At 38.2% G+C, this 16,734-nt stretch overlaps 1 protein-coding gene across 3 annotated transcripts in view; it reads right to left on the bottom strand.

Annotated features, from left to right (window-relative positions):
- Positions 1 to 4,985: 4,985 nt before the first annotated feature.
- The window catches only part of LOC124547995 (anaphase-promoting complex subunit 1), a 374,510-nt gene continuing 362,761 nt past the window's right edge, over positions 4,986 to 16,734 (bottom strand). For all 3 annotated transcript variants that reach the window (XM_047125147.1, XM_047125148.1, XM_047125149.1), the window contains 2 exons: positions 12,566 to 12,697; positions 4,986 to 5,401 (listed from right to left, as the gene is read on the bottom strand). In XM_047125147.1, coding sequence (XP_046981103.1) covers positions 5,289 to 5,401; positions 12,566 to 12,697 — 245 coding nt within the window. In that variant the 3' untranslated portion in view covers positions 4,986 to 5,288. The remainder of the gene's footprint in view (positions 5,402 to 12,565; positions 12,698 to 16,734) is intronic.

Here is a 16,734-nt window from a genome sequence, read left to right as displayed (position 1 = left end):
CCCCCTAAGGTAAGTCTTTCCGCTCCCGGGATTGGAATGACTCCTTACCCTCTCCCTTAAAACCCACTTCCTTTCGTCTTCCCCTCTCCTTCCCTCTTTCCTGATGAGGCTACAGTTTGTTGCGAAAGCTTGAATTTTGTGTGTATATTTGTGTTTGTTTGTGTGTCTATCGACCTGCCAGCACTTTCGTTCGGTAAGTCACCTCATCTTTGTTTTTTTTTATATATATATATATATATATATATATATATATATATATATATATATAGAGAGAGAGAGAGAGAGAGAGAGAGAGAGAGAGAGAGAGAGATTTCATTTTATAGCTTGACATTTTTCAAGGGAGTAGGGACAGACAGCTTCAAAATGAAGTCATCTGTCCCCGATACTCTCTACACACAAATCCACTATCAGCTTCTGTTGCCCCCCTAATGTCTGCAACATCCTTATGAACCCATATTAGATCTGCACACTATTACACCTATCCATGCAATGGCTCCCACCCATTCTCTACCACTAACTGCAGCCCAACCACTGGAAAAACCTACATAAAACGCAGAACAATAAGTGAAACAATTCTTGTTTATGAATTGATGTGTTCACAGTGCAGCATTTTACATAAGAATGACCACCATTAATGTGGTTAAACATATGAATAGACCTAGAAGAACAGTCTGTGTTGGGACATCCAGTGCCTCAACAGCATGTTAGTGAGGTATGAATGCCCACTGTACCACATGAGCCATTTAAACACTATGACACCCACTTTCCTAGTCTTCATTGACCAATCTGTCTGAAGAACAAAAACAGAGTTCTGAAAGCTAGGATTACTAGTTTCTACTTTACCTTTTTCTGTTTGCGGTACTCGATTTCTCTCATCCTGAAGTTAAGCACTGGCCAGCTATTGTGTGTTCTTGCAAGTTTAACCATTCCACAACTGAATTTTCTATGTGATATATATACAAACACATGTCATATGAACAGTATTCGTCCCATAGCTTCTTGAGCTCTTCATGTGAATGGAATGTGAAGAAATTCTACATGTGGTAGAACGGAAAGTGCCCTCTGCATGCACTCTGTAGTGGTTCACAGAGTGTGCATTGACGTGTAAAATACCATTTTAGGAAAAATGATGGGTTACTCTCAGTCCTTCTAAATGAAGAAAAGTGATCATGACATTCAATAAACATTTTTATTAGTGGTTAAGTTTTGGGCACTATATTGCTGGAGAAATGATTTATTATTATGTGCAAGTAATGAAAGGTACATGGGCGCAGCATATCTGCTAGAAGGGATGATGAGTTTAGTATGTTCACCTGCTTTGGGGCCATTTGTTCTTAGATGTCGTGGCTTGGAAGTGTGTTGCGGCCACGGAAGAATGGCGCTCACAATAGCAATAGTGAAGTCATAGAAGAAGAACAAATGAAGCTGTAAAGCTGTCATTCTGTCTTACGTTCTCAGCCATTTTGTTTGTCAAAATGTGATCTCGTTGTGGAAGATATTTGTATGAGTATGGTTATCTGGATTATACTAGCTGGCTTGGATATTAATTTTATGAAACAGTCAACCATGGGAATATATTGGCAAGAAAATGAAGTAAACCCAAAGTAAACACTCCAGGACGTAGATGTATATACGACCTAGTACCATTTATGTCTTTGTATTTCCTGTTCCTCACCTCATCTATTGTTAACCCTTTGAACGGAACATCGGTCTGAGATACCGCCATAGTTGACATTAACAATGCTAACGGCGCTGCATTGTTCGTGAGGGTGGGGAGAAGCCCAGTAATCTTCAGTCGGGTCCCGAACCGCAGCTGGCCAACAACGTATTGTCGGCGCATGCATTGTTTTCAAGTAAGTAGAATTTTTGTTACGTATTGTCGGTCTGTGAGACCGTGTTCCGAAAAAATGCATTCCCCTCCCGGTCTGACAGACCGGGTGTTCCTAAAAGTGTCAAATTTTTGCCGGTCTCCCAGACCGGTGTTCCTAAAAGTATCACGCATTTGTCGGTCTGTATGACCGATGTTCCACTCTTTGAACTCTTCTGTTTTCTGTGTAGCAACATTTCATCTATTTGATTGAAATTTTTGCCACCACACGATGCTTAATACTTTTGTGTTCATAGAAGAACGAGAAAAAAGTGTAACAACTCGTATTTAACGTTTTAATTTTTCCTCTTTCCGTTTTTCACACACATTCTCCAATTTACCGCGCAAACTTATTACAGCGATAGAATTATCCCCATTAAATTTCGTTAAAACTCATTTTTCCCTTTTTCCTTGCAGGTTTACAATGGAAGGTCCAAAATATGTTTCAAATCGGTCGAAAAGAATTGTAGCCCTTGCACGCTCTCAAAATTACCTTGAAGAATCAGACTCGGAAGTGGATTCAGATGAATCATGCATTCCAGATGAGGACCTTACTATCCAAGATCCTCGCAATGAAACAGATAATGACGATGACTCTCCCAATGATGATGATCGCGATGATGAAACTATTCGAGAAATATTTGAAGTCGAAAATACCGCAGTTCGCGAAGAAACTGGAGAGCAACCACAGTCTGACATAACTTCTGGTGGAAGCAGACTAATCACTCCACAGAAGCCTGCTGATGTTGCTAGCTCATCTACGCGTTCTGATGACACTCTAGATGAGAGTCGTCTTCCAGTTTCTTACTACGGAAGAAACAAGTGTTTCACATGGTCATCAACTCCTGTTCGCTCTAAGACGCGAACAGCAGCATCCAATATAATAAAGGTACGGCTATCAAAGATACAAGGGCCTGCTCTTACCGTGGGGAAAAACCCACTCCCAGGTGAAGTGTGGCGCCTTTTGTTTACTGACGACATGATTGAGACGATTGTAAAGCATACTAATGAAAAGTTGGCCAAAATTCGTTCTGTTATTGAACTAAAAGAAAGTGTAGCTTACAGAGACACTACTGTGCAGGAAGTGAACGCTGTGATTGGAGTCACAGTTCTTTGCAGCATATTCAAATCTGCGAGGGAGCCTATGACCTCGCTGTTTTCCACTTCGGTCTTGGGGAGGCCAATTTTTCGATCAATAATAACAGAAAAGCGATTAGGAATATTGCTTAGGGCATTTAGATTCGATGACTCGAGCACGAGGGAACAGAGGGAAAAATATGACCCAGCTGCTGCCATTACAGACATATTTAATAAGTTTATTTGGAACTGCCAACAAATTTATAGCCCTGGAGCGCATTTGACAGTTGATGAAACTTTGGTGCCTTTCAGAGGGAGGGTTAAATTTCGTATATATATGCCGAATAAACCGGCTAAATATGGCATTAAGGTCATGGGTCTGGCAGATGCACACAATGCATATATTTACAATGCCTACATCTACTCCGGCAAAGGCTGTGATGGAGCCACACTTTCTACAGCAGAAAAGAAAAAGAGCATTCCCACGCAGTCTGTAATCCGCCTATCTAAAGGGCTGTATGGCACAAACAGAAATATTAGTTGCGACAATTGGTTTTGTTCTGTGGAACTTGCCCAGGAGCTACTAGCTCACAATTTGACATTAGTTGGGACACTAAAAAGAAACAGACCCCAGATACCAGCAGAATTTCAAGCAAGAAGCGATCGTGAAATTGGGTCCAGCCTTTATGGCTTTACGAAAGAAATGACTCTGCTTTCTTATGTCCCAAAAAGGAATAAGGCAGTCCTACTTCTTTCGTCAATGCATCATTCCAATTACACTGACGTTTCAAATGATAAACCTGAAATCATATCTTTTTATAACGCCACAAAAAGTGGAATAGACACGCTAGATATGAAGTGCAGTGTTTATTCTACTAATCGCAAAACAAGAAGGTGGCCGTTGGCTATTTTTTACCACATGGTGGCCATGGCTGGATCAAACGCAAGTATACTTTATGGACTTTTTGGAGAGAAGAAAACCGTATCACGTTTTGATTTCCTGAAAAGAGTTTCTCTATATTTGGTCTACGATTTCGTAAAATCCCGACTGGCAATCTCCAATCTGCCTCAAGAGCTACAAAGTATTATTTCATCTTTAGAAGAAGAGGCAGCAAAAGAAAAGCAAATCGTTAGCCAACGGAATAAATTTGTTGTTCGAGTTGATGAGTGTCCGACGGACACACTTGGTAAAAGAAAAACCTGTCGATTTTGTCCATATCAAAAAAAGAGGAAAACTGCCTACAAGTGTATTTCTTGCGAAGAACCAACGTGCTTGGAGTGTTCACGAAAAGTGTGCAAGACTTGTGCAATTAAAAATAAAAGTTAAATTTTTTCTTTGCATTACATTTTAGTATTCATTTTCTTTGTGTTGTAACTATAATAATGTAAAAAAAAAGTATTTCTAAAGGAGTAATGTGTAAACAACAAAACACTGCAAATTAAAGTTTTTCCTAGTAATAAACTTGAATTTACTGGTAATTTAACAAATATTATGGTTCAAAAACCTATTATTATGTTTAATTACACCTTAAAGAGAGAGAGAAGCAACGTAGAAGTGCGGAAAAGTCATAAAAATAGAGAAAAATACACTTTAAATGTCCTAGCGGTCTAGCAGACCGATGTTCCATCTTACCGCCGAGTAAAAGATGTTCCGGTTAGAGGGTTAAAAGTAACTTGTACTTCTCTCTACATCCCCCTCATCCATTTCTAATTTTTGTACAAATACAAGTTTTGAGTCCAAATCATGGATGTTCTGCATTGAGAGTACAGTTGCAATGATTTGCAACGCATTATGACAGCAGTGTTTTAGTTCACTGGTGCTGTATTGTACACTGAGGCTGCATACTCTAAGATGTCAGTCAGTCATTTTTGTCTTTTTCTGATGAACAGGTGGTGTACATATTTTACAATCTCAGAGTCTATGGAATTAAAAAATTCACCCATACTTGTTGAAAAAGTGAATTATGTCATTCAGATTCATTATCAGATGCATGTTTGGGACTGTACCTGAAGGACAAAAATAAATAATGATGCAATTAAATAACTGATAAAAATAATTTATTCTAAAATTTTTAAATACAATACTGAAATAAATCAGTGTTACAAAAGATTCATAGTTACAATTCCACTTTAAATTGCATGTAAAACCATGAATTCAGTGGAAAACAGTCTTGTACAACATTTAATACACAACAACGAACAACATTTACAGTGCAACGCTCCAATTAAAAATTATGTGAAGTATCACAGCTTTGTACGGTACACAAATTTCTTCGCCACCTTTCTCTGGTGTCTGTGACTTTTCCAACAAAACTATCAGAAATCACAACTGGCAAGACCTTCCTTAAAGTAGCATATTTTCTGTTGCAAAGATTGACGAAATCATTTGCAGAGTTCTTGGTGGTATGCGGTACTGCTGAAGTTTCAGATTCATGCTTAATGGATCAGCTACATTTGCTGTAATAAAATGAAGACAAATTAATAACAGCAAAAAGAACAATAAGCACACTACTCAACTGTAGCTTTCACTACACACTTCTCTCCTGCAAAAAATCTATAAAACTGTATGCCCAGCATGCATCACCAAAATGTACAAATTTCAATTCACACACTATTTCTACATGTAACTGTGAACTCTCCAACCTTCCCCCCCCCCCCCCCCCCCCCTCCTCTCTTTGACCTCATCCACTAACTACTGCATATAACCCCCACCATCTAGGATTAATTAGTCTTGTTGCTTCTCCACCATGAGTATATGTTAAATTTTAATTACAAGGCATTCCATGCAATTAAGAAAATTTTCTATAATGATGTTCACTTTTGATTTTTATGCATAAATGCATTTTTTTCAATCAGCTTGATTTGTTTTCATTATTAGTGGTTTTTTTTTTTTTTAAGTTCTTCATCCTTAAGGACCAATCTTGTGCAGCCACTAATAAAGCTTCCAGCTCTGACACCATTCTTTCTTCCTGTTTTAAGCCACAGACAGGGCTGAGTTATAATAATAATAATAATAATAATAATAACATCTGAGAAAGGAAAGAAATAATAATATATTTTATTATTATTATTATTATTCAAAGTATATGCAAGTATTGCTTGGAGTAATTTGCTTTTGTCTAGTAGGAAAATATTTTGATAAACACCTGACATATTCCTCCATTTCTGCCATTTTGTTTAGAATGGTACCTTCTCATTTCATCTCTTCCTTGGATCTCCCTTCCTTAAAAACAGCTGTCACACATTTCGCTATTTTCTCTACTACTTCTTCCGTAACTTCAGCAACCCATTATCAGTCACTAACATCAGTTCATTGATGCTTGAACAACAAATCTTTCATCAAAACCTAGCCCTATTTTCTTTCCTTAGTGACTTATTTACTTCCTTTTTTGTTGCTATAAAGAAATTCAGGCATTATTTGCAGTGCAGCCAGGAAAACAGAACATAAAAGACATTATACACTAATAATTATAAACCAAAAGTGGATAGTTATACAATTATGTAACAGCCAAGATTATTCATTCAGACATTACAAAAGCTGATCATTAGTCCCCTGGAAAGAAAGGCCTGAAAAATCAAATGCACACTTGATAGTCTCGATTAACAGTAGCTAGACCTTAGAAAGTCCAACAGGAATGACGTGTGAGTTGGTGCATGCTAGCAGCTTGCACATTTTTGGCCACAGGCAATATGGGTACTGGAATCAACTTCCAAGCAGGTGATTTGTAAACTTCAAAACAATGGAAATCACTGATCAGATATATGAGGCTCTGAAAAAATTTGTTATTAATATTGCCTCTTTCTAGTACTAGATACGAGCTGACACACTGTTCCAGACATTACCATTTATAACCATAGCTAACTGGTTCGCTAATCTTGTCTGGACAGACTGTCGGTATTTTAAGGTTAAGATTACACAAGCATTTAGATACAAAATACAAGCACAGATTTGCATAAGTATAGTACAATACTTAATAATATATAATGTACATTTTTTTTTTTACAAGTTCATATTCACTAAACAGTAATTAATTTCACATACAGTAGCATATTGTTTGCGCATTCAATTTGCTGTTTGACATTCAAATAATTCAACTGAACAGAAGGTTTTTGACTAGATAACACGACACCTTTCTTTGAAATTTCACCATTTTCAGAATCTGCATTTTAGTTGGTAGATGACTAAACACTAAGCCTTTCACTGCTACACAGGTGCTCTCTGCATTCCGCGCCGAGATAGATTTTGCTATGGCTCTACAGCTGAGAGCCTGTGTTCTGGCCAATATGAATTATTTATCATGCGATTTTTTGAAAACTGTTAAGTGAAAAAAATTCATTTTTGCACATTTACTGTCTGATATCCTCACTCAATAACAAATTGAATTGCTTTTCATTATCCATAATACTTACTGTGCTGCATCAAATTAAGTAAAACATTGCACAAAATTTCAAAGATTTTGCAGAGGTAAAAATTAATTACATAAGCTTTGCTTATGGTCGATTTTTGCTTATACATTACAGCAAATGAAATGTAGATGAGACATAGAAATTTCATTTAAAATTGAGAGCAGAACAATGTCTCATTTTATTCTCGAGTTATTGGGTATTACGTCCGATGGACAGTCGCGCATAACATGCCCAGTTCTCTCCGTGCAGATTTTCCAGTTACTATGAAATATTTATCATTTGGTTTTAAGAAAACTATTAGGTGAAAAAAATTGGTTTCTGCACATCTCACAGTCATAGCTCCACTCCATAAAGGACTGAATTTCTTTTCATTATATGCCATAGTTACTGCACTGCATCAAATTAAATAAAACACTGCACAAAATTTTTAAAATTTTGCAAACCCACTGCTGGGAAACTGTCCTGTGCCATGGAGACCACACAGCTTGGCACGTCTGTTTTTCTTACTGTGTGTGTGTGTGTGTGTGTGTGTGTGTGTGTGTGTGTGTGTGTGTGTGTGTGTGGGTGGGAGGTGGGGGGGGGGGGGGTTAGAATAGTGGATATCACTCCTCCTGCTGACTACTTCATGATACTCCTTCACATACAAGCACTCAGTGTGTATCCATGGGGTCTAATTCAACATGTTGAAGAGGGTATTCAAGCAGCCATTGAGGGGACAGGGTGCAACCAACTGCAGATTGTGGCGCACATTGGAACAAATGATGCTTGTCGTCTGGGCTTCGAAGTCATACTTGGGTCATTCCACCTACTGGCAGAGAAGTTTGAGAAGATTAGCCTTGTGCATGGAGTATCAGCAAAGTTCACAATTTGCAGTATTGCCCACAGAACTGACCATGGCTCACAATTTGCAGTGTTGCCCCCAGAACTGATCACAGCCCTTTGGTTCTGCATCAAGTGGAGGGACTGAACCAGTGCCTTCAAAGCTTCTGTGCCATGCTAGGCTGCGACTTCCTGAACTTGCACCACAGGGTCGAAAAATGTAGGGTACCCCTAAATGGGTAAGGTGTGTACTACACATCAGAGAGTGCTACTCAGGCGGCTGATTGTGTGTGGGGTGCACACATAGGTTTTTTGGACTATGCAACTCTCCATCTAGTCCAGACAATGACAGCTGTAGAAAACCCAGAAGTGTCAGCGTAAGATCAAAATAAATGCCTCCCATAGGTGAGGGCATTAAAATCTTAATGCTAAACTGCCGAAGCATTCGCAACAAAGTGCCAGAGTTTGAAGTGCTCATGAAAAGCAATGAAGTTCACATAATACTAGGTAGAGAGAGCTGATTGAAAGCTGAAATTGACAGCAGTGGGAGTTTTGAAAAAAATGTACATGCATATTGAAAGGAGAGGAAAATGGAAAATGGAAGGGGTGGATTTGTCGCAGTAGACAAGAAACTCAAATCCACCGAGATAGAAATTGAAGCTGCCTATGAAATTGTTCGGACAGGACTCAGTATCAAGGGTGGGCATAAAATGATAACGGGAACCTTCTATCGCCCACCTTTTGTAACTGAAAACTTTAGGGAAAACCTCAGTTCACTCGTACGTAAGTTCCTCAATCATACTGTAATCATTGTTAGAGACTTTAATCATCCAACAATTAATTGGGAAGATTACAGTTTTGTTAGTGGTGGACATGATAAAACATGCTGTCAAACATTACTAAATGCCTTCTCTGAAAACTACCTAGAACAGATAACTAGGAAACCCACTCATGATGGAAATATACTGGATCTAATGGCAACAAGTAGACCTGACTTCTTTGAAGATGTTCACACTGAAACTGGTATCAGTAACCATGATATGTTTGTGGCAACAACAATTACCAAAGTACAAAGGACAACTGAAACAAGCAGAAAGATAGATATATGTTCTGTAAACTAGACACAAAATCAGTAGTGTCATATCTAAATGAGGAACTTGAAACTTCTAGCACAGGGCAGGAGCAGGTAGATACGTACCCAGTAGAACAACTCATAATGGGAGGGAACCTCCACAGTATACAGCCACTGTAAAGAAAGTTCTAAAGAAACAGATTCCTGCATAATAGGTGTAAAACAAAAGTTAGGTCTATAGATAGAGAGATGCTGACAGAAACACATTTGGCTGGCAACAGAACAGTGCGTTATGCCTTCAATGATTACCATAATAGGATATTGCCAAATGATATTTCACAAAACCCAAAGAAATTCTGGTCATATGCACAGTCTGTTAGTGGTACAAAGTTAGTATCCAGTTCTTAGCAAATAAGGCAAGAAATGAAACTGACAGAAGAAAAGCAAAAACTGAAATGCTTAATTCCATTTTCAAATGATCCTTTGCAAAGGAAAACTCAGGAGAATTGTCTCAATTTAATCCTCGTACCACTGAAGAGATGAATGAAATAAATATTTGTGTCAGTGCTGTTGACAAAACGCTGAAATCGTTAAAACTGAACAAAGTTTCAAGGCCTGATGGAATTGTCAGATTCTACACTGAGTTAGCCTCTCTTCTAGCCATAATCTATCATAGATCCCTTGAACAAAAAACCATCCCCAGTTTTTTGGAAAAAGTGCTATCCTTGACATCAATTTGTTGCAGAATCTTACAACATATTCTGAGCTCAAACATAAGAGGTATCTTGAACAGAATGATCTCCTCAATGCCAACCAACATGGATTCCACAAAAAGGCTCACATGAAACTCAACTTTTACTTTTCTCACAGAACATACTGAAAGCTTTGGATCAAGGCAGTCACGTAGATGCAGTATTTCTTGATTTCCGAACAGCATTTGACTCAGTACCACACCTACGCTTATTGTCAAAAGTACAATCTATGGGGTATCAAGTGAAATTTGTGACTGGATTCAGGACTTTTTGGTACAGAGGACATAGCATGTTATCTTGGATGGAAAGTCATCATTACATGTAGAAGTAACTGCGGATGTGCCCAAGGGAAGTGTGTTGGGACCCTTGCTGTTCATGTTGTATATTAATGAGCTTGCAGACAATGTTAATAGTAAAATCAGACTTTTTGTGAGTAATGAAATACAGTCTGAAAGAAGCTGAATAAATATGCAGTCAGATCATACAAGGTTTCAAAGATGAGCAAAGATTGGCAACTTACTTTAAATGTTCAGAAATGTAAAACTGTGCATTTCACAAAACAACTATAATATCAATGAATCACTGTTGGAACTGGCCAACTCATACAAATATCTGGGTGTAACACTTTGTAGGGATATGAAATGGAATGATCACACAGGCTCAGTGTAGGCTAAAGCAGGTGATAGTCTTCAGTTTATTGGTAGAATACTGGGGAAGTGCAATCACTCTACAAAGGAGATTGATAACAACTCACTCGTCCGACCAGTTCCAGAATACTGCTGAAGTGTGTGGGGACCCATACCAATTAGGACTAACAGTGGTTATTGAACGTATGCAAAGAAGGGCAAAACAAATAGTCACAGCTTTGTCTGATCCATGTGAGTGTGCCACAGGGATAATGAAGGAACTGAACTGGAAGACTCTTTAAGATAAATGTAAACTATCCAAAGAAAGTCTATTAACAAAGTTGCAAGAACCAGCTTTAAATGGTGATTTTAGGAATATACTACAATCCCCTATGTATCACTTAAACAGGGATGGTGAGGATAAGATTAGAATAATTCCAATCAACACCAGCTTTTCTGAACTGTGCATGCGGGAACTCTCCCTGCACTATATACTACGTTCCCATTACCACCTTTGCCTCAACCTTTGTTAGTCATTGTCCGTCACACCCATATCCCCTTCCCTGTTCCCACTCCAGCACTAGACAGCCCTCTACTCCACCAAACATCCACTCTTTCTACTTCTCTCCTTTTCCATCCTGTCCCTGTATACTCCCACATGCAGCACTCTATTGTCACCCACCACTATCCTGCTATCCTTCCCCCTCCTTGCCCCACCCTCTTCCTGACCCCCACCACCCAGATTGCTTCTCCCATCAGGCGCAGCTGATCACTTTGGAAGAAGGCGTTTTGGATGAAAGCTTACATGTTTGAGAGTCCTTTTGATGTGCCTATCTGCAACTCAACATCTCCACTTAAAGGATAGCCAGTTTCATGGCAAGCTCCACAACAGACTGTTTCGCATCCAGTTGCAAGCCATTACATTCCATCATGTCTCATAATTCCATCAGGTCTGATCAGCCCATTGGTACGAACCATTGTGATCACAGTCATGGATCTTTTTCATTTGGCACTCAATGCACAAGTTAATAGTTTGTTATGAACATTTGTCAAATGATAACGTTGTCCATTTTGTGATGTGCAATACATACATCACATAGAAGATTGACCTCTCTACCTCCCAGACACTCATTTTCTGTTGCCCTCCAGATTTACATGTTGAGACTTTAGCAGGTAATGTTTTTTCTGTCACAATTGTTAACAGAACACTTCCAAATGAGCCTTATTGAAGATTGAACTTGGGACCTAGGGTTCCTTGCGAGAAACATCAGGCAAATGTTTGATTTCCTTATTTCATTAGAAATAAAAATGAAGTCCTTTTGCCTGTTTTAATGTATGTGATTCCTGATTAGCTGTTTTCCTTTTGTGTAATTTTTTTAACCCTATAAAACTGATTGCTTTTGGTATACCTTCAGCCCTCTGGCAATGAACAATTGTTAAAACTACTAAAAGAACACTACATAAATAATGCCCAACATGGAGTCTATAAAATTAGCCACAACATAATCAGCACTGAGTGTTGGGGCAGCAAAGCACATTTCTGTTAACAGGTTGAGATTGTTCCACTTAGCAAGAAAAATATCTCCACTATCTTAGAAATAAAGTGTCATGTATTATGCAAGATGTTTGTGCTTCTTTGACGATAAGGTCATTGGAGAATGAGCAAAGGCTCAGACTGGACAAGGATAATGAGTAGTTACCAAAATATTTTACTACCTGGACCTCTTCCAGTTATGAATGAAATAAAAACAATGTATCAGTATAATATTATGAAAAGTTTCTCCTTTGAAATAAAGCTAAATGGTGGCCAGTTCTCTGAAATATTGCAGTACCTAAATGTTTACACCATACTAAAAACTCAATTGAATATCACACTTCAGTTGTATAAAGTTTGACATCTTAAGATGTCTATGACACAGAAAAAAATTAATCTGTAGCAAATTACCTGCTTCGAGTGCCTCAAACTTTCCATAATAAGGTATTTCATGATAAGTGAGATACATAGTCAATCGTAGGGCTGTTTCAGTTCTGCAGCACAGCTCACCTTTCAGATAAGCTTTTAGAGGCAGTGAAAGATCTGTTGGAAAGGTGCACAGTAATTAATTATAAACAAAGTGGTACTCATAACAAAGTGAATAGTGACTGCTAATTTATTAACAAAATTTTTACTTCTGTAGCAGCTAATTCATATACAAGGCACATTCAGAAAGTAAGAGTCTTCACTTGTTTAAAAATCAAAAAGGTAATACACTAGTAACCTCAGCAATGCTTTGCAATTGCTGAATATGTACAAGAATTAGATATACATCATAAACTCCTCCTTCCCTCCATCCTCTCTGCTCATGTCCTCCTTCCCCTCTCTCTGTCGAATTCCCCCACCACCCCCACTCTCTATCCCCTTACACCTCTTCTCTCACCTTGAGCCTTATTTATCGTTATTACAAACAAAACCTTGACTGGAAACTGGTGGCTTAAAATGAATGGGTTGATCAATTATGATGATGATAAATATAAATGGTATGAGAGAGAGCTCTTCAACTGCTGTATCTGTGAGGATAGTAGAGTCAATGACAGTATTTCACATAGTTTTAATCTTCAAATGGGGAAGATTACAAAATGTCAGATGGTTCAGATTCTGTAGTAGTATTCTAATTATAAGCTGATAAGCCATAAATACAACTTTCCTGTTTTTGGTAAAACTAATGGTGAGGAAGAAAACAAATCAGTACATTGTTTTGTATACAAGAACTTCTCAAAATTTTTGGCAAAACTTTATCCATTTCTATATTACGTACTTAAAAATGTATAGCCTGTCTCTGTCCAAATGCTTAATCTCAAGTAAATTGGTCAGGAACTTTGGAGACTTTTGGCAAGAACCTTTCCCTTACTTACACACACACACACACACACACACACACACACACACACACACACAGTGGGTCATCAGCGTTTAAAAAGCAATGTAACTGATGCTGAGACTAGTAATTGCATATATGACACATAGGGCTGCAAATGTTGGGAAATACCCCAAAAGTGGATGACATTTGTTGAAAATATGACATCATCCGATGACATACTTAGCTGCATGTGCAGTGAAGGGACTTGTCTGCCCTACTCTCACTGGCAGTGGACAGTTGTAAACATTGCTCCACTAGGCTATTCTGTTTTCATAAATGTAAACTGATTAATCATAGTCCCGCATTACCACTACCGTGAACACTACCCTATCACACTGAATAATGCAAGAATGAAAACAGAGTAGCGTAGCGGAGCAATGTGTAGCACTGGGCCCCACCAGTTAGTGTAAGATTAACGAGCCCAACTGCTCCACTGCACGTGCAGCAAGATACGTCATTTGCTAACATTACTTATTCAACATTTGTCATCCACTTTTGGGGTATTTCCCAACATTTATGGTCCAATGTGTGTTACATTAAATTACTTGTCTCAGTGTCATCTATATTGGTTCAGAGTTTTTTTAATGTTAATAAGAATCACCCTATATAGTGAAACCCTTATTTTACAATTTCGTGCAGGCCACAGTTAAAAAATTGCAAAACTGAAGAAAATGCAGAATCAAGGAAAATGTGAAACCCCAAAACATGAGCAAAAATATATATTTAATTAGTATATATGATTAAAAAATGTAATCTTCTCCAATACAGTGTATAAAATCTGTATGAACAAAGGAAATTAAATGTTTATACAAGAATTTGTGGTGCTGAATGTCATTAGTTCTTAAAAAATCACAAATGTGTAACAGCAAGTAAAAACTTGTCAGCCGGCCGAAGTGGCCGTGCGCTTCTAGGCGCTACAGTCTGGAGCCGCGTGACCGCTATGGTCGCAGGTTCAAATCCTGCCTTGGGCATGGATGTGTGTGATGTCCTTAGGTTAGTTAGGTTTAAGTAGTTCTAAGTTCTCAGGGACTGATGACCACAGCAGTTAAGTCCCACAGTGCTCAGAGCCATTTGAACCAAAAACTTGTCAAAAATTGAAATTGGTATCTGGGTAAAAAGTAATCAAACCATTTTCGACATGCTATGACCACAAATTATAGGTCGAAACACACATTTTTGAGAGATTTTTCCTTTGTGCTCATCCAGGAAAAAGCATAAATTGGTGAACACGATGAATTAAATCGAAAACTGTGAGGTATGGCAAAAGGCATCAGAATCTAACATGCAGAGGTGCGTGTTTTCCTTCTGTAGCCAAAGGCAGTGCAGCATACCGGTACTCGATGATGCGGGTGCAGTGACCTCTAGTATACTGCTTGTAAACTACTACTTGTTTATGGTGCTGAGGGGAGAGCTTTTTCACACCCAAACGAGATAAGACGGTCCCATCAAAATGATGTAGGAAAGCATTCACATGGTATGTTGATCTGTCGATCAGTAAATACAAATCGAATTGACACGAAAGTAGCTTAGTCCAGCTAGGGAGGAAATGTTATTGACAGCTTTCAACCTTAAATAAATCTTGCCCGTTCATCCCCCCCCCCCCCCCCCCTTTCCATCTACAGCAACTGAGTGGTCATTCCCCCACCAAAAGGCTAGCTGGTACAGTCCAGAGTATCTACACACCAAGTAAATTCCTTGGCCCTCACTCATCAGTGCATGTGTTTTACCTCATTTGATTGTTTGTACTAGCAGTGTTTTGCAATTTGAAATAAAACTGAAAGTTCTTAAATGTGAAGTTTGCAGGTACGAGTACGATAGTTGTACAACTCCAAAGCAGCATATTTCCAAAGTCCACCCATAGCAGCTGAAGGAAATAATACCTGCTGTAAGAAATCGTGCACCATAATGTGAAATACTTTTAAAATTAAAATATTAGATCACAAACTACAAACAATAGGTCTATGTTAGGTTGAAATGTGTGTTAGAAATAGTGCATTGTAATGTGAGATACTTCCAAAATTAACATATTAAATCACACACTCAAACAATAAGTCTAGGTTAGGTTGGAAGATGATAATTTGGTGGGCCTATTTAAATAAAAGAATTACTGTACATGCGATGCAATGAGGAGCACTTCGGCAAAAAGGAATCAGTCCCGACACAAAAATTTACAGCAGCTACAATTTAAATTGTTTTAGTCAATTTTATAAAATTATTTAGGAGATACAGTAATTTTCCTTTTACGTCTGAAATAAAGCTAGCAAGTAAAAATATACAATACCACACCAGCTAAGTCGTAAAACCTAAGCACAAATGCAGACACCTGCTTAATGACAAACTTTTGTCACCATTACTGTTACTTTTTCTTAAGAGCCACACTTCGTAAGCTCACTGCACTTCATATCCTCCACCCCGTCAAATTATTATTTTAGGCTTGATGAGAAAAACAGAAAAGTGATAAAATGAGTTTACTTCCCCAACTAACATTAGAAGCTTATTAGAAGTCGGCTGTACACTCTGTAAAATTTAAATTTAAAAGACAGCTCAGACACTACAGTTCTGATTCATGCCTTTATCACTGCTGCCATCTTTATGATGTAAAGTATATATGTGAGTAGTGAACATATCTGTTGCAACTGTACTATGTCAGATTTGAACACGAAAGTCTTTAAAATGTGCAATCACAAAACCGTGGTTCTATATCTGTGTGACACCTCTGCCACAGCACATGATCTGCACGAAAAGCATATTTTCAACATTTCACAAAACACTTTCACCCGTATCTGCACTCTTGTAGTTGAAGGGCTACTTCCCCTCTCCACACATCCAGGATGTGAGCTGATTTTACAGGTAGAATTGGAAGGAAAATCAGCATTGGCTGTATTTCGTTGTTTCATTGTCAGAAAAATCAATTTTCGGTCACTTAGTGACCATCCTCAGTGCTGTAATATACAACTAAAATTGGTAGACACTGGTATCAAGCTATAATCACAAGCTTAGGGTGATCACATAAACATTTTTCAGGTGTTAGAGTAGTGTGGTGGCTGCTCTGACTGTTGGGTGACGTAACAAGTTGCCAGTCAATAAGAGCTCACTACCCGAAAATAGCCAGTGTTTCCTTGATTCTGAATGAGTATATTCTTCAAAACTCAGTACCTGAATTTAAAAGGTTGACGATCGATATTGTCGCTGCATACAGTCCATTGAAAAGACACAA

The sequence above is a fragment of the Schistocerca americana genome, chromosome 1, assembly GCF_021461395.2.
Source record: "Schistocerca americana isolate TAMUIC-IGC-003095 chromosome 1, iqSchAmer2.1, whole genome shotgun sequence".
NCBI classification, from domain to species: Eukaryota; Metazoa; Arthropoda; class Insecta; order Orthoptera; family Acrididae; genus Schistocerca; species Schistocerca americana.
The sequence above is the reverse complement of the archived record's forward strand: the minus strand, read 5'-3'. Positions and strand labels throughout refer to the sequence as shown.